We start from the raw sequence: 23,944 nt of genomic DNA on the forward strand, positions 1-23,944 counted from the left end.
TCTTCTATGCCCAGCTCGTTTCGCTTCGTGTGGGAGTCTTCACTTTAGGTGCACGTGTCAAGAGTGTGAGTCTTGGCAATCTGGAGGATAACGGTCAAGATTCGGGGCTGTTTGCGAAGTGTGTGTGTGTGTGTGAATATGTGTGTGTGAGAGAGATGCAAGTCATTTCTACAAAAACATCAGAGAAGCAGGAGACGAGTGCATTCCTTACGTCTAGAGTTTAAAGTGCAAGGATTCCACTGATTATGGCACAGACACACACACACACCTTGCTCAAAAGCCCCGATCAATCACCACGGAGACAGCAGAGTCCAGCTGTATCGTTATGGAAATGGAGGGGCACCAGATGACAATAACATTCCAAATATGCTTTGAATTTAACTTTTAGCATGTGTGTGACAGTGAAAGTGTATGTTTTAGGAAAGACATATGAGAGGGCTGGAAGAAATACCTGCCTCCACCCTATACGCTTCAGTCTGCCTGACACACACACTCAAGACTAACATCCCAATCTCACACACACCTGTCTGGGTCGTGTCTACCTGTAACTTAACACTTAGATCCCTGTCAGGGCATATAGGAGCGTCGATATTTTGTGGGGGACAATTGTTACATGAGGAGAATAAGCTGATGAAGAGCTACAAGCAGAGAATAGGTGAAAAGCAGATGGAATAGATGAGCGAGGTGATGAAGGAGGGAGGGAGGGAGGTGGAAGAGGAGATGGTGATGTGGCAGAACAAAGACAGAGAGGAGGAACAAAGACAAAAGAACGGGGATCGAGTGCAGGCCATGGGGTCAGGGAAGGGTAGTTAGCCCCTCTTTATGTGTGTGTGTACCTGTGTTGTAGGCTAAAGCTGACACGGGGCTCTTTTGTGGAAGCATGCTCTTCATTCTGGTTGCCTCCTCGGGATGGTTGAACCGGAAGAAATAGGACTTACCCAGACACAGGGAATAACCTGGAGAGAAAACACACACATAGTAAAATTAGAGATACAACTCGTATTTACTGAGACAGAGGGTTGAGTACTCTACATTCAGGTAAAGTGTAGAAAAAACTAGACATTGGTGACATACTGTATGTAGTGGCAGCTTGCTCTAAACCGTCCTCGCAACTTCTAGCAGGATGTAAAGGTTTCTGACTCACGTAGACTACCATGTCCAACTTCCACGTTTGCCTTCTGCAGACACTCACTCCCTGGTCAGCTTCAAATATGAGGCACGTATAGTGAGTGAAAAGTTTGTTCCACGAAAATTAAGAAAAACAAAAATATATCCACATGACAGATCTTGGGACTATCAAAAACGGACCAATAAAATAACTGAATCTATGGTCTACAATCTGTGATCTGTGTGGTCATAACCATACTTAAAGGGACACGCCCACATTGTTCAATAGCAGGATGACTAGAGGAGCACATCTTAACAGGGCAAAACACACATCATTGAGTCTATATAGACCAAAGCCCATTCTATTACATGACTAACTGACCTAAATTATTATGTATGTCAAACATTTTTGATGGCATAACACAATGTACTTTTTAAATGATAATCAAATGCAAAAAACTGTACACTGTATATATTAGGTACACATCACATACTGCTGAGTATGAAGAGGCAGTTGTAAATACAGCTTGGTATGAGTCTGAGATATTTATTCACAGTCAGAAACACACTTGAACACACTTCGTGCACAGCCGGTCGTTCCAGACCACAGTGTTTGCTCTGGCCATCAATTAGGCTGAGAGGGCCAGGTATTAAACAAGATGTCAGGGTCACAACCTCTGTAATACACACAGACAGCCACAGCTGTCCAAATACCTCAGAAGGGAAGGGAGAGACACGGCAGTACTGACACACACACACACACACAGAGAGAGGAGATCTGATGCAGGGAAAAGTAGAAAGACCGCAAAAACACAAATGAATAGGCGACGCTGATGCAAAGAGGAGCGGACAGCAACGAGGAGAGAAAATCACAAGACTGGCTAATAAACAAAGAGTCCCCTCTCATTTGTCTGTCTTCTCACATGCAATCCTCTTTGCTCTCTCTATTCTTTCAACCCCCTCCAGCCCTCAGGGTAGAAGGTTCAGATGAGCATTACAGTAAACCCCCGCAATGTTAGCATGTGTGTAAAAGCCTTAAAAAAGCACCTCCTTAATAGCTTCATTACAGTTGCATCGGATTCCTTGGACCTGAAGTCAGACACTGAGGCAAGAGGGGGGATAAGCGAGAGGGCGAATGGAAAAAGACTGAATGGAAAAATGTCAAAGTTGTTTTTCTTTCTTTCTCCCCTTCTCTCATTCTCACTTTTGCCCCATTCTTTCTCGCTCTCAACCTATAATGTCCAGTTTCACAAACATGTCCACTGAAAAGACGCGCTAATAGCCAAATCTGAGATTATAGTTTAGTTAGGTCACATCTGTCTAGACGTCGCCTTAGACTGCCTAGAGAGCAGACCTTTTTTGTCTTCAAAGCTGTAATTTCTCAACACAGGAGGGGGGGGACCTGAGTGCTGTGGTGAGGTGGTGCTAACACCACACGCATGAAAACAGTGTAAGATGTGTTTAGTCTACACAGCTGGACTGTGAACGTTTCAAATACATACTCGTGTAAACACTATCTTGCAGGTTTTGGCGCAAACTGTGAAGCAGTGGCATCATGACAGGAGAGAGATCAAAAGATGTGTAAAAGAAGAGAGAAACACACACACTCACACACACACACACACACACACACACACACACACGTCAACATGAAGGTTAGTGTGAGCATGATCTAATAATGTGTTTCTCATTGCCAGACATGAGTAATGTTATGGTACGTCTTCCAAATGGTGTGCATGCTCTGTGTATCTGTGCATGTCCTTTAACAGTGTCTGCCTAATGACTCACAGTAACTCTCAGTATTTAGCAGAACGGCAAACACACAGGCGCACACACACACACACACACTTTGCCAGCAGTCAGCTCTTGTAAAAATCTAATTTCCTACCCTCAATAGGCTCGCCATGTGCCACCTTTAAAGTGGAGGGTAAAGTGTGTCGCCCTGATTTGTTCACAGCCCCCACCCCCTCCCCTCCTGTCTCTCTAATTTCCTCTCAGCACTTCTTAGCTAACAAATAACTAATCCTCTCCTCCTTCAGCATGAACGATTACTAGCAGTATGTGTGTGTTTGTGATTGAGAGAGAAAAAGAAAGGAAGATAGAGACATTCAGAAACAGTATTTTAAAAATAATAAACCTGATGATTCAAATTTTATATCTCTTCTTTCTCTTTCAGACACCCAAACCTGAATTAGTATCGTTGTAAAGAAAAAAAACTTTTTCTAACCCTTACTCCTAAAATCTAGGGCTGTCCTCAAACACAGAAATTCTTAGTCGACTAACACTCATACAATTTTATCGACTAATTGATTAGTTGATTTAATCGACAGATGAAACTGAGTTCCTCCACAAAGAAAGACACAAAAGCACCACTTTAAATCTTGTGTTTACCAGAGATGTGCTCATAAGTTTCTTGGACATGAGTCATTCAGCATGAATAAAAAGCATAAAAAACAACTAATAAACTTAAGAAATCTTAGTCGACTAAGACCAAAGCGACAGATTAGTCGATAAATCAGCTAAAAGGGGGAGGATCTAGTAAAATCCATCTGTGATAAAAGTACAAGGGAACACACAGCATCCACCACATTCTCAATAAAAACAATCTAATGTTAACTGCTTGCACGTAAACTAAATTTAAATCTGCTGTCCTACATAACTTTCCCATAAACACATACCCACTCCCCTCTACCTACCCACACGCACACACACAAAGACATACCATCCACAACAAACAAGTTTAATCTAATTCACGTGTTCACTTGTTTACCAGCAAATTGAGTTTGCCTCCCACGTCAAAGCACGCAGCCCCCCACCAACACACACATATGGACAGACCCTCTCCAACGACAAGAAAACTGGAAATTAGTCTGTATATACATTTACAGGATAATTTAAAGTTTGCGATCTACAAAGTCAGACCTCAGAGTCTTTGAGGGCCCAGATGTAGGAGCTCTATCACGTCTGGAGCCAATTTTTGTTTCCATGTAGATCTGAGCGAGACCGAAACTACACTCTCACCACAATGTTATGGAAGAGGAAACTCTTCTATAACAAAACTGTTTCTCTGTTTGGTTAGCACAAAGTGGTGGAATTGCCAAATTGAGACCATTAGGTTCGAATGAAAAATAAACCAATGACCCAATGACCAAGATCCCATGTCGAACATGTGCTTGGATGAAACTCACTTACCTGATAATTGGTCACCAACAATCACAAGTAATCACCAAAAAAATCCAAATGTAGTCAGAAAAAAACCCATCCCCCATTGGTTTGATCAAAATGCATACATTATTTGCCTTCAAAATGTTGCTATAATCCCTTAAATCGACACGGTACTGAAGTAAAGCTGAATTTACTCATTCATGAAAAGATGCATACACAGAAGGTCCCAGTGGGAGTGTAAATTGACCTCAAAACCACAAATGAACCGTCTCTGGGGCACAAAGGTCCAGCAGTAACATCATAAAAAAACAGTCTGGTCTTTCTCAGAGGAGTCGGTGTAGATTAGTTCAGTCACTCACTCACACTTTTTCAGTCTCCCCCTCTCACTCACAAACACACACAACATCTGGCTCCTCACCAGCGGTTCAGTAGATATCTCCTCCCTGCTCTATATCTCAAATCTCATCCACAAAGCATCAATCCATCGACACACCCCACTTCTCTCAAGCGAAGGTTTGCAGGCCTGGGGACAACCACAGGTATATAAACTACAAACAACCTCTAATCTATCAGAGAGAAAAGAAAGAAAGGTAAACACAAACACCACACTGATAACAAGGCTGTATTTCTTATTCATCTGGTTTATAATTTAAGATTTGAAGAACAAAAAAGACCAAAATGTGCTCGGGGGCAGGCAAAAGAAAGACTTGTGAAAACAATAGCTATCCAGGACAATGAAGCAGGTTTTGTTTTCAGGTGTCAGGTATCCTGACCACTGAGCCCATCCTCACAGCCATGGGATGGTTCTCTTTGTCACATGCACTCACACCAGTCTGTGAACTTGCCTGCTAATTTATGACCCTGAGGCATCATGCACACCAATGTTATTTCCATCAAAATGTGGAGGCCATATGCTATGCAACTAACAGGTTGCAATGGAACGCCTCCAAAAGTTGTCTGCAAATAAAAAATGTCACTTTCTCCACTCAGTGGCTTGGACTACATTGGGGAAGCAGCACTGATTCAAACCTTCACTACTACTGCAGAAACTATCAAACAAGCCGAGCCCAATAAGCAAACAGGCAATATTAAAAAGAGCAGTTCAGTTTCAGCTTAGTGCATTCGTATTTTTCATTGATCTATGGTGACAGATGGGGACTTATTTGTGACAGTTTCCATTGCAGCCAAAAGGGAAAATCAATAATATCAGTCAATGAGCAAATGCTGTTTTCATCCTTGCTGGTACAAGCAGCTTGATGGGGTTAACATTGCCCAACATGTTCAAAGAGCATGTGGCTGGTTTCAAAACACTATGTTCATTACAAACACATACCAGTGGTAAGTAATACTGTTTTGAATGTGAATCAGCCACCATCCTTAGCATCACAGTGTGTGTGTGTGTGAGAGAGAGAGAGAGAGAGAATGAGATTTATCAAACACACCTAATTTACCTCATATAAAGACAGACAGACATATAAATAATCTCTAAAGAAAACTAGCCTAGCTAATGTTACTACAGCTATAATGTGTTTAGTGTGGTAAATTAGTACAATACACTAACCTTATTTAATTCAGGAAAAAATAGTTGAGTAGCATTATAAGTATGAAGTTAGGTTAGCTCAAAAAGGGTGCAGTGAAGTTAAGTAAAGTAACTTAAATATAGGCTTTATTATTATTATATAATAATATAATAATATAATAATAATAATAATATTATAATAAAAAAAAAACGTTACAAACCTTTTGAGTCCCATTCAGTGAGGGTCTGGGTATCAATCACAACTATTTTCTTCCTTTTAAAAGTCTAACAAATTATTATGACAAGAACTCAAAAGAACTTTTTTTTTCCTAGGAATATAAAACAAAAAACAAATATAGAGAGGTTATCTCCACTCCTGCTGGTCCCTGTGTTATTGTTGTTGTGTGCCTCCCTCCTGTGAGCAGCCTCCTCACCAGTCTTCTTCAGTCCGTGTGGAAGAAAGTTCACCGATTTGCCATCCACGAGACTGAGTCCGGGACTGTACCAACTTTCAGTAAAAAAGGGGTAGGATGCTCAAGATTCACTGGAGCAAACGATTTTAAAATACTGTTAGGAAATCTAATATCACTATTGAAGGTTTATTTTACTTTAGTTTCTTGAAACGACACTTACAAGGGAGGAAAACAGGAGTGTAAGTGATTAAACCCGTATGTAAACTAACTAATCCCCCCTATCTGCATTTGGTAGGCTCAAAGGCTATTAGACAGGGAGGTATTTGGTGGACGCCCCCTCAGCTTTTCTTTGTCTACCTAGTATTTTCTCTCTCTTTTCTCTGAAATACCTTGGAACCAGTGTAACCCCAAAACAGCTGGACTATATAGAGACTTAAAAGAGAGAGGCTTCAGAGAATTAAAAACCTTGTAAAACGGGTGCTTCTATTGTAATGACACACTAATTCATGTAAGAAGTAAATCATCTGACTTCTGAGACAAAGCAACAGGGCAGAAAAGAAATTTTTTTGGGGTATGCCAAACAGACTGACTGGCTACAGGAAAAAAATGGAAGATTCTGGGAGGGAGTTAAGCAAACAAGAAAAAAATAAGTTTTTAACTTTGCTCCGCAGCCGGAGTCCAGATTATAGTCTCTCCAACTGTTTCTTGTTTCCTTCAGATGCTTTGTTATCTGCAAGCACTTCCAACACAACATGAACCCATTGAGTCTTTTATCATGTGAGCAGATGTGTGTGTGTGTGTGTGTATGTGTGTGTGAGACACACAGAGAAAGAGGCAGAGTGGCTATTAGAGCAGCTGTGTTTTGTTCAGCTGCTAGATTTGCATTTGCTTCAGATTGTTGTGAATGCTGGGAGATTGAGTTTACACCCAAACTCCATTTAAATGTGAACTGAAATGCAGAAATACATGCTATTCCATAAATAGTTTTATAAGCATTAGAAAAAAGAAAGGCTTCTTTGTCACTTTTGATATTACAGTATGATGATTGACGTCATTGGAAAATCTGCTTTTATGCTGTATGAACATATTCAACAAGTGACTTCCAGCTGTTCCAGTGAGTTAGGAGCGAAAGCTGATGTGATTCCAGGTCAAGTTCCGAAGTCCCAAATACAGAACAGATCACTTCCTAAACATAGCTAATCATCTGCAGACTGCTCCACAGTGTGCATGTGTATTTGAGTGTGTGTCTGTGTGTGTGGTTAGACTAACTCAACCCAGAGCATTTGAGGCCAGTGGATATTCCTGAAAGATGTTCTCTCTTTCTCTCTCCATAATTTTCCAAACCATGCCCTTTTGACTTTTTTTTTTTTTTAAAACCCATTTTTTTTCTCTTTCAGTCCTTCTCTCCACCCCTGCGACTTCACAATGCCCCAGCCTCGTGCGTGTAGACACACCGAGGTGATGTCAATATTTGAATCAGCCAGGCGGGGCAGCGGGAAGATAAATAGGCCTGTCAATATTTAACTTAAAATGGCCACACAGGAGGACACAATGAGAAGGAGAAACAGAAAGGATGTATACATGTAGGAGGAGAAGCCGGGGCAGAAACGAGTGAAACAAGGAGAGCTCTGCAACTGAGTAAATCCATAAAAAGGGAACTTGGGAGAAGAGAGAGAAGGCAGGCAGGCGTGAAACAAACAGATCAAGATACTGGCAGACAAAAAACAGACACAGACACGTGGGCAGGGGTGGACAGAAAGATAAGAAATGAATTACAATTTGGGAGGATACTCTGTTTGTGTCTGTGTGTTTTGCAAGTTTTCTGCAGTCTCCTGTAACAGAACCCCGATGTGCAGTGTACGCTCCGTAGCTGCTGGAAGCTGTGACTCACTGTAGCAGCTAGCTGTTCCAAACCACAGCAAATTAAACCAAACCAGAGGTGCACACACACACACACACACACACACACACACACACACACACACATGCACTGCATCATCCAAAACACATACACGAACATGTGGAAATGCTCACACACACACATAGGCCTATACATTAATGTGAAATAAACGCACGCAAACATACAGTACACCATGCTGTTTCCAAGCAGAACGTCAGCACAATGTTAACTGTGCCCATATGATTCATACACACACTGAAAGGAATGCGAGTTAACCAAACCACCAACTAACCACTCTCTCTCGTTCACATACACACACACACACAGGAGTTATGAAATACTGAAAGTATGCACCCTCCTTGCAATTAAGTCAACTTTCACTCCACCTATTTTATTCACCAGTAGGCGGCGATATATCAAACTTGTACATGTGCGAGTGCCTGGTTTTGTGCAAGCAAATGTGACACTTGATGTAGTGTATGGACCCTCTCTGAAAGTGTGTATATCTTACCCTGTGTGAGTGGTGTGGGCACAGTAACCTGGACTCCATCCAGACTGCAGAGGTGACCACAGGGGTCAAGGGTCACCACCCCTCCTGTGTAACGATGAGAAAGTATAGGGGATCAGTATACCTGCAGTTCAAAGTAAAGCAACTCAAATTGCCACATCACCACCATCGCTTGCTGACAAGTACTTCCCAGTTGAAAGATGACTTCTAACTACACTATCTTATGTTAATTATAACATACACACAAAGCCGTGCTATTTCCATCTTCACTACAAGGCTATGGAATGCTTAATTGTACAGGATGTATCACACAGGCAAAAAAAAAAAAACACATCGAGAGGGTTATCAATCACTCGGCCTCTCTTTGTCTCTTCAGAGATAATTGTTTATCATTTTACACAAGACACTGACAATTTCCTGAACGATATCCAGCAAACAAATCAAAGATTGTGCCAGTGTGGTATGGTAATTCTAACAAATTTGGTTGCGGTTTTGTTATAATAATCCTCTTAAAGGTACAGTGAGTAGTATTTCGGTGGGATCTGTTGGCTGAAACGGAATATAACATTCATAACTATGTTTTCAGTAGTGTATAATCACCTGGAAATAAGATTAGTTGTATTTTTTTTAGCTTAGAATGAGTCCTTCATATCTACATATTGAGCGGGTCCTCTTCACAGAGTCTGCCATGTTGCGCCGCCATGTTTCTACAGTAGCCCAGAACGGACAAACCAAACACTGTCTCCAGAGAGAGCCTTTCATGTTTTTACGTTACCTGAAGGCCACCGTAGTTCTCTGACATGCTTGATGTGAAACTGTGATTAATGTGTGTTGCAGAGTGCAAAACCGTGGTACCACCAGCCACCGTCTGACTTCCGTTGCTCCTAAAGTAGTGTTATTATGGTAAGGATGGCCTCTGAGCAAGTGAACGGCGTTACCACGGTTTTGCACTCGCTGGCTCACGTTACCGAAGTCTTGGAAAGTATGAATTGAGTGGAAGGGTACTCAGTTGGGTGCAATCTGCAACCACACCACTAGATGCCACCAATTCCTACACACTGTCCCTTTAAAACAAGCAGATTAGCAGATTATCTCTTTACAAATTTGACAAAATGTTTTCTCTTTGTAATCTCACTTCATTGGCAGATTTGTTTTGTTTTTTTAAACAGAAAAAAAATGGATTTTAAGATTATACACTGAACTAAAATTAAAAGCCTTGTTAATTAATTGGCCAACACCTAGCAACGTATAGATGTAAACTGGGTAGACATTTTATTACACACTTGCTATTCCTGAAAAGATAAATTATAAAACTGTTTAAGTCAGAGGCCTGCCAATATTACGAATTCATTTAATGGAAAGTGAACTGACATCAACCTTCATTGAAGATGAGACAGTGCTCTGCCTCGATGCCAGCACCCTGGATAGTGATATCTTGAGGAATTGGAGCATCTTCTCGGCCTATGCGGGTCACCCCTGGAACATCAAGCAAATTATGCAAATAAAAATGACAGAAAATATATAGATATAATTAGCCTGATTACTAGTAGACAACATCTTTACAAGTATATTAAACTGATGCAAACATGCTCTTTTTGAGCCATATGGTTGGTCTGTGATCCACACTTTAAAGGAGTACTTCAGTATTATTCATTTCAACTGGGTATTTTTCTTCAGTAGACACATTTTGGAGAAAAATAGACCCTCAGTTCTCTCCTAAAATGGTTTGTTCACATTGTTGGCATTCCTCACTGAAATGGAAGGGCACGCCAAGAAGACTGTTAAAGTGTGTGCAATGTGGTAAAGGTTATGCAAGAAACATAATAACGTCAAATATAAAATGTCACAATGCGGGCTTTACCTCACCTATCATTTTAATACCATCCACTGTGAAACCTTATTACAATTAATAATTTGTCATGCAGACCACAACTTCATTTAAATTGTTATTTATTTATTAAAGAGTTAATAAATCCATCCACTTATAAGCTAACACAACTTTTCACTGTACTGTTCTCATGGCTGAGAGGAGGCGAAACAAAAAGTGCCTGTGTCTCTGCATTAGGAATATAATGAGAGCTTTGTAATCCACACAAGGCATGTTAACTCTATACAAGTGTATGTGAGAGTCGCCAGTGTCATCTGAGGACAGCTACTCACTACACAGTAATGCGTTTCTAATCTAATGTCAATCAATTTGCATTAGTATTCCATCTAACTGTCTGCAGGCTATTGAATTAGAATCAGTTGTACAAGCGTGTCTCTCATTATAACATGTTGTAAATCTCACTGTCTTGGCTCCCATCTCTTTACTGTCATGTGTTTGGCCAACCTGCTGGAATAATAATTAAGCTACGGCACCATCTGATGAATATACTGTATGTGTGTGTGTGTGTGTGTGTGTGTGTGTGTGTGTGTGTAAGACACCTGTGGATGGCTGATGATAGAGAAACTATAAAAACTATGTATAATCATCCTGTGTGTTACGTTTGAACTGATCTGAATATGATTTATGGAGGAAAATGGATTTCAGTCTTTCAGTGTAATGGAATGATTGCTTTCTCTCTGTTGTTGTAGACACAGTCATGAAACCATGTAATGTGAGTCATCTCTGTTTTATAGCTGTTTGGATTGCAGCCTGTTAGCACAGTGTTGTCCTCATTTTTGCACGGTTAACTGAGGGTTCAGTCTGCGCACTAACCAGTAAGTGGGGTAATTTCAGTCCCCAATGACAATAAAAATAAATAACCAGGGATGTGGATGTTGTAATTTGTTTAAATATGTGTTGTCAGTCCAAGGGAGCCCTGTGGGAGGAAGTAGCATTTGCTCCTTGTCTTGACTTTATTGTGACCCAGCATAGAGTATCACTTTCCCTTATCATAGCTCCCCCCCACGACCTCTCCTGTAACCATGGAAATGAAGTGATGGGTGGGCAGGGAGAGGGCAAAAAGAGGGGAGAAGTAGAGCGGGGAATGGGAGGGAAACAAAGCAATGAGGGAAGGGAGGACACTATAAAAGTCTGACAGCTTTATATGACTTGTGAGAAATAACATTCATTGAAAAACTCCATGATCCTGGGCATTGGAAAGAGAGGGGAAGATGGACTGGTTACTGTATGACCTGGTAATCCTAACTCATGGAGTATGTGTTTCTATGCTGTGCATGTGTGTGTGTGTTACCTTCTTTTAGTGGCAGTAGGGTGATTGCTATGCTGAGCCTCCCGCTGCCCAGGCTCACCAGATGAGGCATTGCTGTTTGGACCTTCAGTCCCTTCCCTGTGTCAATCAGGTCCAGAGGTGGAGACTGCAAGCATCAGAGAGAAGGGGGGAAAGGGTCATTTTCACACAAAATGTATAACTCAGAAGACTAGACAAACATGGACCGCCATGAAAATTGACCCCTAAAACCACTCTGCAGAATGCTAAATTATTTTATATTGATTGATAAATGACATGAAGTGTGTGTGTGTGTGTGTGTGTGTGTGTGTGTGTATTCTCTCACCTTGGGTTCGACTGGAGACATCTGATCTGACTCTGGTTGGAACATCATCAAAGAGTCCTGCAGTATGGATGAGAGAGAAGGGTCAGACCGCACATATAATTATCATTTATTCATGATGTATGTATTTATTCATTATTTATGTATTCTATGTTCTTGAACATGTCAGCTCAAGAGATGAAAAGGAAAACTCTGGGTAGACGGCAGCGACGTGCGAACACAACCAGCAGTTGTATTGAACAGAACCTTTCACCAGGTTGGTGAACAGATAAGCCGTGGTGGGTTATTACAGTATGCATCGAGGAAACAATGCTTGTTTTTTCTCCGTATAGTAATCTGAGTTCCCCATTCACAGTGTTTAGTGTGTTTTGAATCGGGTTTTTACATTTACATTTATATTGATAGGGCTGACACATAGAGACAGACAACCATTCACGCTCACATTCACACCTACGGGCAATTTAGAGTCAACAATTAACCTAACCTGCATGTCTTTGGACTGTGGGAGGAAGCCGGAGAACCCGGAGAAAACCCACGCTACACTGGGAGAACATGCATACTTCACCTGCGACCCGGTGGCACTAGAGGAGAGGTCATGGGGCTACCTAAATATTAGGAATCATCCTCTGGGTACCCTGAATGTCTATAAAGAAAGACGGAGCACCTGCACACTACTCCATGCTTATTGGAGTAGTGTGTGCATCCATACTTATTTTATATAGTATATACCTATGCTGAAAATGATAGTGTATATGTCCATCCATCCATTCTGTACATATAAGCAAACACGATATAGACATGCAAGATCAGGGTCACGCAAGTACACACAAGTTGCACACATCTGCACAAATGATTATGCCCATTATACGTAGCTACACTCAAGTACATGCACACACACACAAAAAGAAAAAAAAACAACTGCGCACTGCATGTCCAGCTGCTGCCACATGAGAGGAACTCTCCGTGTGAAAGTGTTCCAAGGGGAAAATACCACTAGGGAGGAAAAATACACACACACACACAAGCTGGTGTGCAGTGGGAGGAACTGGGAAGAAATGTTTCCTGAGTTCCCACAATTTGCTGGTTATGCTCTGCCATCACACTGCCTGCATGGTGCTTTAACTGTATGTGTGTGTGTTTCACCTAACAAGCAACACACAGCCAAACGATAGCGATGTCCATCATGACCTGTATGTTCAAAACTTTGGTCCAGAACAAGATACTATCTTGACATCTATTCCAGATCATTAATGGTAGAAAAAGACTAATTATATGCACATCATGTAGGTGCGAGGCTATCAGAACAGCGTCAGTAAAGAAAAAGGTAACGCCTGCACACTACTCCATGCCACAATATTTGTATTGACTATGTTTCGATCCTGCTTGTATCTTCGTCAGGTCAAAAGGTCAGTAAAGTTGACCTTTATAGACATTCATGGTACCCAGAGGATGATTCCTAATATTAAGGTAGCCCCATGACCTCTCCTCTAGTGCCACCATATGGCCATTTTGGAGACAGGCTTTCGTCTTGTGCCACTGGTCAAATGTCCAGATATGTCATAATCTAAAAGACAGATTGTGCTGATCACATTCATGCTCCAAAGGAAATAAACCCATTTGATTTTAGCATTTGTATCAAGCGTCCGCATCAGGACAAACCTCAGAATAGCAACCGTTTGCTATTCTGTATTGTCGCAATACACATTTCAGCCTTTAGGGGCCACTAGCGAGGCATTACTCTCATGACTATTATTATTTTGTATTAGTTGACAGTGGAGTCCAAGATAAAGAAACATTTTTTTACGGGTAGGAATAATTAGGAAGGCATGAGAAAACTCTGAAATAGCAGAACAGAATTATACATGGCAATGAAAGGAAGAGAACTATAAAAAGGAATGAAAACAGAGCGAGATAAAAGGAAACAAAATCAAAATGCCTCAAAAATATGTGTGTGTGTTTGATTAAACACACTCAGATCCAGTGCCAAGGACAACCCCTGCAGTACCCTACAATTCTCACCAAAGCAGAGATGATTACAGCATTTGGGAAACCACCCCAACCACATCTCCTTTTCCACCTTCCGTCATCTCCTTCCTCTCTTCCTCTTCTCTCTCCATGTTATCCTGTAATAATCCTGTAATAATATACATTATCCACCTCACACAGGTTTCAACCATTAGTATCTCATTTGTTTTCAATACTCCTTCCTTCCTCTTACCGAAGTGCTCTCTTCTATTTCTTAAACAGTTTTTCTCGTCTTCTCTCTCTCTTCCTCTTGCCTTTCTTTCATTTCTCCTCTCTATCTCACTCTCCACTCTTTTCCTTTCTTTCCTCCAATCACCAGCCAGAGGAAACGCAAATCAAAGTCAGCTCCATACCACTTCCTCTAATTCAGCGTCAACTTCCTCTCCTGAGGTCACTTCCTTTGCTGCTTTGACACCCTCATTGGGTTTAAACACACACCAACACACACACTCGCTATTCTTCGCAATTCAGCCGCCCTTGTAACCCCTATATGCACACACAAACATCCACAAATAAAGTCACGCATCGGCTCTTTTTCTTATCGCATAAAGATATGAGGCCCAGCGTTCCACAGATTTTTTTTCATCACTAGTGTAGACAAAGCAAACACGCGGTGTATGATGGCAACAACATCAGCTGGACGGTTTCTGCACAGACCAGATGAAAAAATGGAGATCAAATGGAGATTCAAAGTTCAACCGGGACTGTTTTGAGTATATCTTTTCCTCCCACTTCCTTCCTGTATGTCCTCTCCCACCTCCTCGACTCCCCTTCTGTCACATATTCTTTACCCCGTCATTCCTCCTCATTGTCTCTCTTTATTCTCCATAGCCATCCCCCCTCTTCTTCTCTCACCAGGTGAGCTCACAGTCTGGGCAGGTCAAGACAAGTCTTTGGCCTTTTTGTGCTCTAGTTAAAGCTGAGCAGTGAGGCGCCTCAAAACCCCTTCTAGATTTTCACTTCAGATTTCAGTTCTGGCATCCTGAGGGGTCTCCACAATCTCCAATCACCAGACCCGGTGATGCTATCAGGGCGCCTGGATTAGAAAGCTCAGGTATGAGATTATAGGATGGGCTCTGTATTTGCAGGTTTGTAGAGAAACTTGCAAAGACACAAATATAATGTTGTACTTGTAAAGACCTTTGCTGTTATTTCCCAAGCCTTTAGAGCTGCTAATCAGTATTAATATTGATAATGGATGGAATAACTATGTAAAATGTGAAGGGATTGCACAATTTCTCTCTGCTTTTTAGCATCATAGTTGGTGAACATCGAGGAGCTGCTAAAGCATGGAGGATGAAAACTAATAGTATATCAAACACACGTGATGATAGTACACCATCCTTAACCATTTCAGAGATATCACACAATTTACTTTTAACGACAAAATCCTACTTTAAACACATGACAACTGTTAAAATTTACAGTTTTTAATTGTTCAAATTGTTTGTTTTATATTGTTCAGGTTGCTATGTCTCTGACATTAATTCCTAACATTAACTTGACACGATGTCACATTTCCATTACAGCTACAATGGAGTTTGATGGCAGTATAATATTTTATAATCTATGTGAATAATTAGTATCAGATTCAGTTAACAAGTACCATATGAGGCAGAAATGAGGGAAAGAAAGTCCAGTAGAATAAACGTCAACATTTCATCTTGAATGGAATGAAAGACTGGGGAAGTTTTCAAACGTATATTTTTATCTCTTTATGGAAAAATATCCTAAATACGTAGCCATGACCGACTTTTACTTTAATCCTAAATCTGTTGTACACCCTTTAAATAATTGAAGACCAGCTAAAACGACTTCATCCATACACGTTTTTAAAATCACAGGGACACATGCCTGCATAAACAATCTCTCTTTGATACCATCTGTAGAACAGCTGAGTTCCCCCAAAATGCTCAGTTTGCCCTGCATCTGGAGACAGAGATGGAGGTACAAATATGGGGTGATGTGAAAAGAGAGAGTGACGGAGGATAGAGAGAGGAATCCTAAAACCAGAAGCACATATCCAGCATTCTCGGGCTGTTTCATCTCATCCTTTTTATTTTCTTCATCCTCTGCTTTCGTCCCTCCATCCAGTCTCTCCTCCTGTTTGTATTTCCTCTACATCTGCTTTGCCTTTGTCTCTGTTTCAATTACCTTCTGCATTATTGTTGCTGTCTGTTTCTGCTGCAGGCTGCATTCTCATGATAACCACATCTCAGGACATCTCAGCGTGTTGCTAATGACACTAATTTGGAACAGATTTGTTTTAGTGCACTAATCGGGATGGTTAATTCACTTGCATGCGTGTGTGTCTGTCAGAAACAGTAAGCTCATGATGTTGGGTTAAATCTTCAATATAGCAGTTTTTCCTGAATAAAATAAAAATGAGAAATTGAACAGTTTTTAGTCTTTAACTGTCTGAATGTAAATACTGAATTATCTTATTTGTAATGCTTGAAATAAAGTTCAAGATATTCTTGGAGTTATGAGCTGAAGCTGTTAAGATAAGTGTACCAACATTAATCATCAAGATTCTTCTTTTCTACTTTTAATGCACTTATTCCATGTTGGCCATCTGCTTCTTCAGTGCATGTGGCGGCTTTATTGAACATTGGCCTTAGGCTATAGAGGGTGTTCAAAGGCAGGCAGCTCCTCAAGATGATATATTGACCAACTAATGGAGATGAAGGTGGGAATAATGATACATTTAGCTTGCTGCGGTCAAGGTGACTGTTAAGCTTGAACTTGCTACAGAAATTAAAAAAATTGGCTGGTCTCATGCACAAAAGACTCATTGGTCTGGTCAACTTTCTTTGCACACAATTTGCAAGAGGACAGGCTTTTTGTTACATCTGTTGCATCTTATGTATATGCAATTCTCATTTCCCTTGACCCCATCTCTGTTCATTTATTTATTTATCTTTTATTATTTTAAAGTCTTTTTATTGGTATTCTGTACAAAATCCAATAAATAATTGTATAAACAAATTACACCCTCCCCCCCCCCCCCCCCATCCCTGTAACAATATTACTGCACCATTAAATGAGCAGAGTTAATTTCATAAACAATTACATTTATACATATAAATGATTAAATCCGATAGCAACATAAATGAAACATATACCAAACAAAAACAAAAACAAAACAAATAAATATATAAAAAATAAAAATAAAAAAGGAATAAAAAAAGGAAAGGACCAAAATAATAAGTAAATTAAAAATAAAAATAATAAATAAATTAAAAAAAATAAGTATAAGTTGTGCATTATATGTAATATGGGGTCATCAGTTTAAAACTTCAATGTCAGTTGTATCTGTTTTTTCTATATAGATTAAAAAGGGTCTCCATATAGCATACAATTTCTGAGCACACCCTCTTGTAGTATAGCGAATCTTCTCCAATACCAAATGATGTATGAGATCTGTAAACCACATCCTAAAGGTTCGAGGATACCTTTCCTTCCATTTAAGAAGTATAAGTCATCTAGCTAAGAGAGATTGTTCATTTATTTTTTAATATTACCTGCGTAGTATTTGTTTAAAAACGCTGTCTTCCCACCTGGTTTCCTCTCTCACGCTCTTGATGTGTTAAATGCTGTATTTACCCTTGTTGCACTCCTCCCTCTGTCTTCATCTCTCTCTTTCTCCATCCCTCTGTCTCTCACTAACATCCCCTCCCCTTACATTCCAGCATTACCCTCTCCTCCTCCCACCTGACAAAGCCAGCATTGTATCACGGATGCTGTTTAATATGGAGTCCCTCTCTCTGCGTCCCTCTTTATACAGCAACTCATGGGGTTATCTTCCTCCCTTCTACTATCTATACACTCTGTGTTCTGTGTGCAATAATGTCTTCAACAAACTATGCCTTATGCATGCGTTCACACCATAGACGTCATCATTCCCTGCACACATGCACGTATCCTTTTGGACATAAATTACTGCTCTTCTCTATCCATATAAGAAACTCTTCAATTTGCCTCATCGTGTGTGGGTGCATGTGTTTCCGTGCATGTGTTTGTGTTTTGGTGAAAACTCTGAAAACTGGTTAACACAACTTGACCTTGAGCCCCTGCTAAAACGTAACAAACATCCAGGGGCATTGTTCTCCAACTCAAACTCTCTCACACTTTTTCTTTTTTTTCTATCATTTACCCAAATGCAAGATCCTCACAGGAAAGAAAGTCCATTGTTATTGCAGCTGACTCAGAGTTAGAGGAAATCTAACTTGAATTTCTCTCGAGGGTGTGTGTGTCTTTGGAAAAGCCCAGATTACCTTTACCGCCACATGGAGGGGATCAACTGATGTTTGGGTTTGTGAGGGGCCGGATATGACAGAGAGACGAGGAGGGACGGTGAATTGGTAGAGGGACATATAGCCCACATTATGGCAATGTATAGCTCACATGGTGAAATGAACTGTGACCGCTGAATAAGAAGAAAGGAGGACGACAGAAAGATGGATTTTGAGATAATAAGAGTGTGTCGGGGGAAACAAAATAAAATAAAAACACAGACTAAAGAATCCATAGATGAAGGAAAAGAGATTAATGGTGGATGGAAAAAAAGTTTCCCCAGGTTGCACCACTGGCCTCCAAACAAAGTTTAATCCGATACTGCACTGATGACAATCCAAGCATATATTCGGTAAACACATCTTGACAAAATCTTGACAACACAGAATAGAAATATAATTTGTTTCATCGCACATTTCAAGTGTATATTATATCAAAATTCTTTTGTTTTCGGTCTGGTGCAGTATGAGTCTAGTAGTTGATACCAGTATTGGTATGTTGAGTCCTGTGACAGAACAGTTGCATCCTCCTGGTTTCCACATCATGGCCAGAGCCAACTTGACATGTATAATGATTTTAACATATAGCTTATCATTCTATATGTTAAAACAGAATGTGTGTTAGGTATCTTAAACACACAGATGTGTTGCTATCTGGGTAAAGTGCTGTGGTTGCACACACCGAAGACAAATCCACAACCTAATGATTACATGATCCAGAGCCATAATTTGCAGCATACAACTTGTTTCCACATAACTGACAAGACCAACTCCACATGACCCAAGAGTAACATTGTACAGTATATCATTTCCTCACTGGGAAGGTAATAAGATGTCAGATCAATTTAGATACACAGGACCCGATTTAATGCATTTCTTAATGTTGCCACTTTGTCTGGTTGATTTCCAAGAGGGGAAGAAACATGTATTGCTTCGATGAGTTCATTGAAGCCATAGAACAAGTGAGTCATGGAGTAATTTAGGTGTACCAGCTTGTGCCATGGGCCGATCCACTGAGATATTCTTTAGGTTTGTTTGTGTCAAATGTGGGATGGGGCTCTTATTCACACACTAACAATATCCCATTCATAATCAGTCAAAACAGACTTTAATAGGCTACTTTATACTTTATCTAGCATACTTTTCTGTAGGCCTATAAGGCAAGAATACTTAATTAAACTTTTATTAAGTACATCTCAATCAAAAGTACAAGTAGGCCTACAAGCCAAGTATACTTAGACTTTACTGTATACTTGTCAGTATGAGCCAAGTATACTTAGACTTTTCTGTATACTTGTCAGTATAAGCCAAGTATACTTAGACTTTTCTGTATACTTGTCAGTATGAGCCAAGTATACTTAGACTTTTCTGTATACTTGTCAGTATAAGCCAAGTATACTTAGACTTTTCTGTATACTTGCCAGTTTGAGCCAAGTATACTTAGACTTTTCTGTATACTTGTCAGTATAAGCCAAGTATACTTAGACTTTTCTGTATACTTGTCAGTATAAGCCAAGTATACTTAGACTTTTCTGTATACTTGTCAGTATGAGCCAAGTATACTTAGACTTTACTGTATACTTGTCAGTATGAGCCAAGTATACTTAGACTTTTCTGTATACTTGTCAGTATAAGCCAAGTATACTTAGACTTTTCTGTATACTTGTCAGTATGAGCCAAGTATACTTAGACTTTTCTGTATACTTGTCAGTATAAGCCAAGTATACTTAGACTTTTCTGTATACTTGTCAGTATGAGCCAAGTATACTTAGACTTTACTGTATATTTGTCAGTTTGAGCCAAGTATACTTATGTATATTTCTCTTAAGAATATCTCGATCAAAAGATTAAGTACAAGTAGGCCTATATAAGCCAAGTATACTTAGACTTTTCTGTATACTTGTCAGTATAAGCCAAGTACAGTATACTTAGACTTCTCTGTATACTTGTCAGTATGACCCATGTATACTTTTCTTAAGTAAAGCTTGATCAAAGGATTAAGTACAAGTCGGCATAAGCCGAGTATACTTTTCTGTATATTTGTCAGTATGAGCCAAGTATACTCATGTAAACTTAAAAAAAGTATAAAGTATATCTCTGATTAGTACATAAAACGTAAACAGAAAGCATACTCTCCTATTTTAAGTTTAAAAGAAGTATACTAATAGCATACTTGAATGAACTTCTTTTTTAGTAAGGAACTGCTCTGATTTGTCCACTTTTCGGCCTCATAATATCCCTATGGTATAATAAAATAATATAATTGAAATATCTATATCCCAAATGGAATCACTGTGATACGCACATATATACTGGGGACTTTTAATCAGTAGCCCAGAAACAAACAATACTTCCCTTGTATTGCAGGATATTTGCTTAGAACAAAATCCGGATAAGATTTAGCTAATCTTTACACAGCTCACTTGAGAAACAAACACTGTAAAGAAACTCCCTGAGCTGTGGATTAAACACCACCAGGCTGCTGGTTTTAAAAACACCATGGAAGAGTTTAAATATACTTCCTAACTTAGAAATACACATTTACATCATAATAAAAAAAAAAGGTAATTCTGTACCTTTCCCCCCAAAATAAAAACGCACTTACGATTATTGAAGCTGGACTGGCCACCTCTGTCATGGTTTGCAGAAAAGGACGCAGCTGCTATAAGATCCAGAAGATATCCTGTCACTCCTGCGCACTGCTGTGATCACAGTCTCCTTCTCCACGGCAAATACATTCCCAGTGCAGCACAAGCAACCTGTAGGATGTCTAGGAGGTACTTTTAGTGCTCTGTCACAATTCACACACACACATGAAACACAAAGGTACACAAACGTAAAAAAGCCTGCAGCCTCAGCCAATTGCGACGTGTGGAGGAATGCAGCAACAGCTGGAAGTGGAGCTGGAGAGGGAACAAGGGGAGGGAGTCTCTCTCTCTCTCTCTCTGTCTCTCTGTCTCAAACTCACTGACACACACACACACAGAGCATAATGTGCAGGTGTTAACAGACAACCTACACTTGACCTCTCCTTCTTACTGGCTCAGAGAGAGGCTGACAAAGAGAGGTGAGAAAAGGGGAGAGAGGGAGCATTCTTTCAGACCTACTTGGCAGCAATGATAAAAAAAAAAACCTTGATAAGAAGCATGTTTAGCTGATGATATTACAACAGGAATGCAGTCTAGTCTCCATTCACTTGACACAATGCAGTCCTAATACTGGCGGGTTTTGATACATTCAGTCCATGGATGGAGACAGATCCAGACTGGTGCTCAAACAAAACCGGCACAACTCATAAATATCATGCAGCAAGCACTTGCATTCAGTGATTAATGATGACGGTTAATAAAACATAATTATGTACATTCCCTTGTAAGAAAAACACCATAATCTCAAATTGTACTGTATAGCCTATATACTGTATGGGGCCTGCTACAAAATATATTGCCTCTGCATAAACAGGGGGGTTAATTGCAGAGTACAACAACAAAGAAACATATACCACATAAATTATGATTTCTCCAATTACCATAAGTCTTGAATAAACATTTATGGTGAAACTGATGTGGCTTTTAATTCCATCACACTCGGCCTTTATAGTGCAACAGGGGGAGCTATTTATACAATTATAGAAGATAAGAACCAAGAGAGATGATGAGTTTATCGGCTGTTTCAACAATATTGTAGTTATATGGGGAAAATAATATTTGTACAAAATATACCTGTGTTTCAACACATACTGTATCCTTAAAATATGTCCAATGCAGCAAGGAACTGTGGGTATTTCAGCAGTGACAGTTATGTGCGCCATGTGAAAAATATCCGCTACATGTACGGTCATGCATCGGTCTGAAGACACCGTGGAGTGAATGCAAGCAGTTCTGTATCAGAGGTATTTTCTTTGGCACAGGTTCATGCATTCTCCACAGTTCCATAACAGAGGTTACATAAAACAACAACAACAACACACATTGTGCACGACTATAATACAACCTAAGTCATGGAGACTTTTGTTTAGGCTATGCACACGGACCTCAACTGAAGCGTAACTCGTGGTGTGTTCTTATGGCTGGACAATGATAAATGTAGTCTTGGAAGTTGTCCTCTGGTTAGGACGGCGGCCAAAGGAAGGTTTGCATACACACACAAACAAAAGCACATGCACACACATGCATATCCATGGCAGTGGGACTATCTTATCTCTCAGGCACCGCAAGGATCTTTTTGTGGATAAACAGGAAGAGAGCTTGTGCAGCCAGCCCTGCTCCACTTTCTCCACATGCTTCTCAGCTCTCCGTCACCCGGTATGTGTAGAGATGTACTGGCCAAGAAAGAGACAATAAAGGTTTTGAACCCACAGAATCACATATCCCTCAAAGTGTGAATCTTCAAATTCCATAAAGTTCACGAACCCAACTGTCTGCGCTCTGTTATCCCGAGGATAAAGGAGGGAAAAAGGAGACAACATAGGCTGGACTCATAGTGGAATACTGGGGGAAAATGAGCACTGCCCATTATGATACATTATCTTTTGTTATTATTGTCAACCAATGCAACCAACACCAGACATTCTGAAATTTGCTTCCAATGTGGACTTTTTTTGCCATTTTAGGTCTTGGCTCACCACATTTTTGGAGCCAAAAGCCTTAAAAAGGGAACAGCTAAATCAGGATAATGCTCCCTGAAAATGGCCTTGCAGTTCCTTTTAACTTTCTTTCTTCTAAAGTGTTTCCAGAAGCGATAAAGCTATTAGGCCTCCATGGTTGCTTTGCTCTAGCATGAGAGCTGCTAAGCTTTTCCCAATGACATCATCTCAGAGAACCGTGTGTTCGAGGGGTCCGCCGAACGTTTGATAGCATTCCGGAGCGAATTCCACAGCTCCCATGTGATCCCAGGAGGAGGCTGAGCAGGAACTCTGGAGCTGTTTGGAGACAACCTGTGACAGGATGACCCTGCAGTAAGAGACGCATTTTCATTTAGATACATTTAACTTTTTTGCCATAACTGATTTTTTACAGTGTACAAAAACAAGCCTTTGAAACAGTATCTGAACCACTTAACACCAATACTCTGACAGCTCATACAATCTCAAAGACATCCCTGGTATTATCATGGATGTATGGGACTTTGAGGATTTGTGTGGGTAAAACTAATCAACCCACATGCTTTTTAAATAACATCTTGATGACAGATAATTGGATGACACCGACACAGTTCGTGGCTTAAGGGTAAGCGAGGTGTATTTCATCTGTTTGCAGTCGTCTGGTGCTGTGCCTCTACACGTTTTGTCTGGTCTTTATCTTTCTTTACTCACCCCACATTCGGTCAGAGGTGGGATAGTCATACGATACAGTGTCGTCTGTTTTTAACAGCTGTTTCAATACTGTAGTCATCATGGTCTAAAAGAGAACACTAGCAAATCTGTGTGTAATGGATGTTACTGACCTGGTCCACTCAAATCGCTGACGTCACTTAACACCAGGGATATAGCAGTGGTTAAATGAACCCAAACTT

At 40.2% G+C, this 23,944-nt stretch overlaps 1 protein-coding gene across 8 annotated transcripts in view; it reads right to left on the minus strand.

The window, feature by feature from the left end:
- Positions 1–23,944, minus strand: part of phldb2b (pleckstrin homology-like domain, family B, member 2b) — a 47,860-nt gene that overhangs the window by 23,736 nt on the left and 180 nt on the right. For 5 of the 8 annotated variants that reach the window (XM_074621209.1, XM_074621212.1, XM_074621214.1 and 2 more), the window contains exons 2-7: positions 21,036–23,366; positions 12,114–12,170; positions 11,792–11,915; positions 9,990–10,088; positions 8,616–8,699; positions 837–956 (exon numbers count right to left, since the gene is read on the minus strand). In XM_074621209.1, coding sequence (XP_074477310.1) covers positions 837–956; positions 8,616–8,699; positions 9,990–10,088; positions 11,792–11,915; positions 12,114–12,170; positions 21,036–21,068 — 517 coding nt within the window. In that variant the 5' untranslated portion in view covers positions 21,069–23,366. Of the gene's footprint in view, positions 1–836; positions 957–6,012; positions 6,256–8,615; positions 8,700–9,983; positions 10,089–11,791; positions 11,916–12,113; positions 12,171–21,035; positions 23,367–23,944 lie in introns of those variants that run through there. The other 3 variants (XM_074621210.1, XM_074621217.1, XM_074621216.1) reach the window with 3 other exon arrangements.

The sequence above is a fragment of the Sebastes fasciatus genome, chromosome 21 (genome assembly GCF_043250625.1).
Source record: "Sebastes fasciatus isolate fSebFas1 chromosome 21, fSebFas1.pri, whole genome shotgun sequence".
Lineage (NCBI taxonomy): Eukaryota > Metazoa > Chordata > Actinopteri > Perciformes > Sebastidae > Sebastes > Sebastes fasciatus.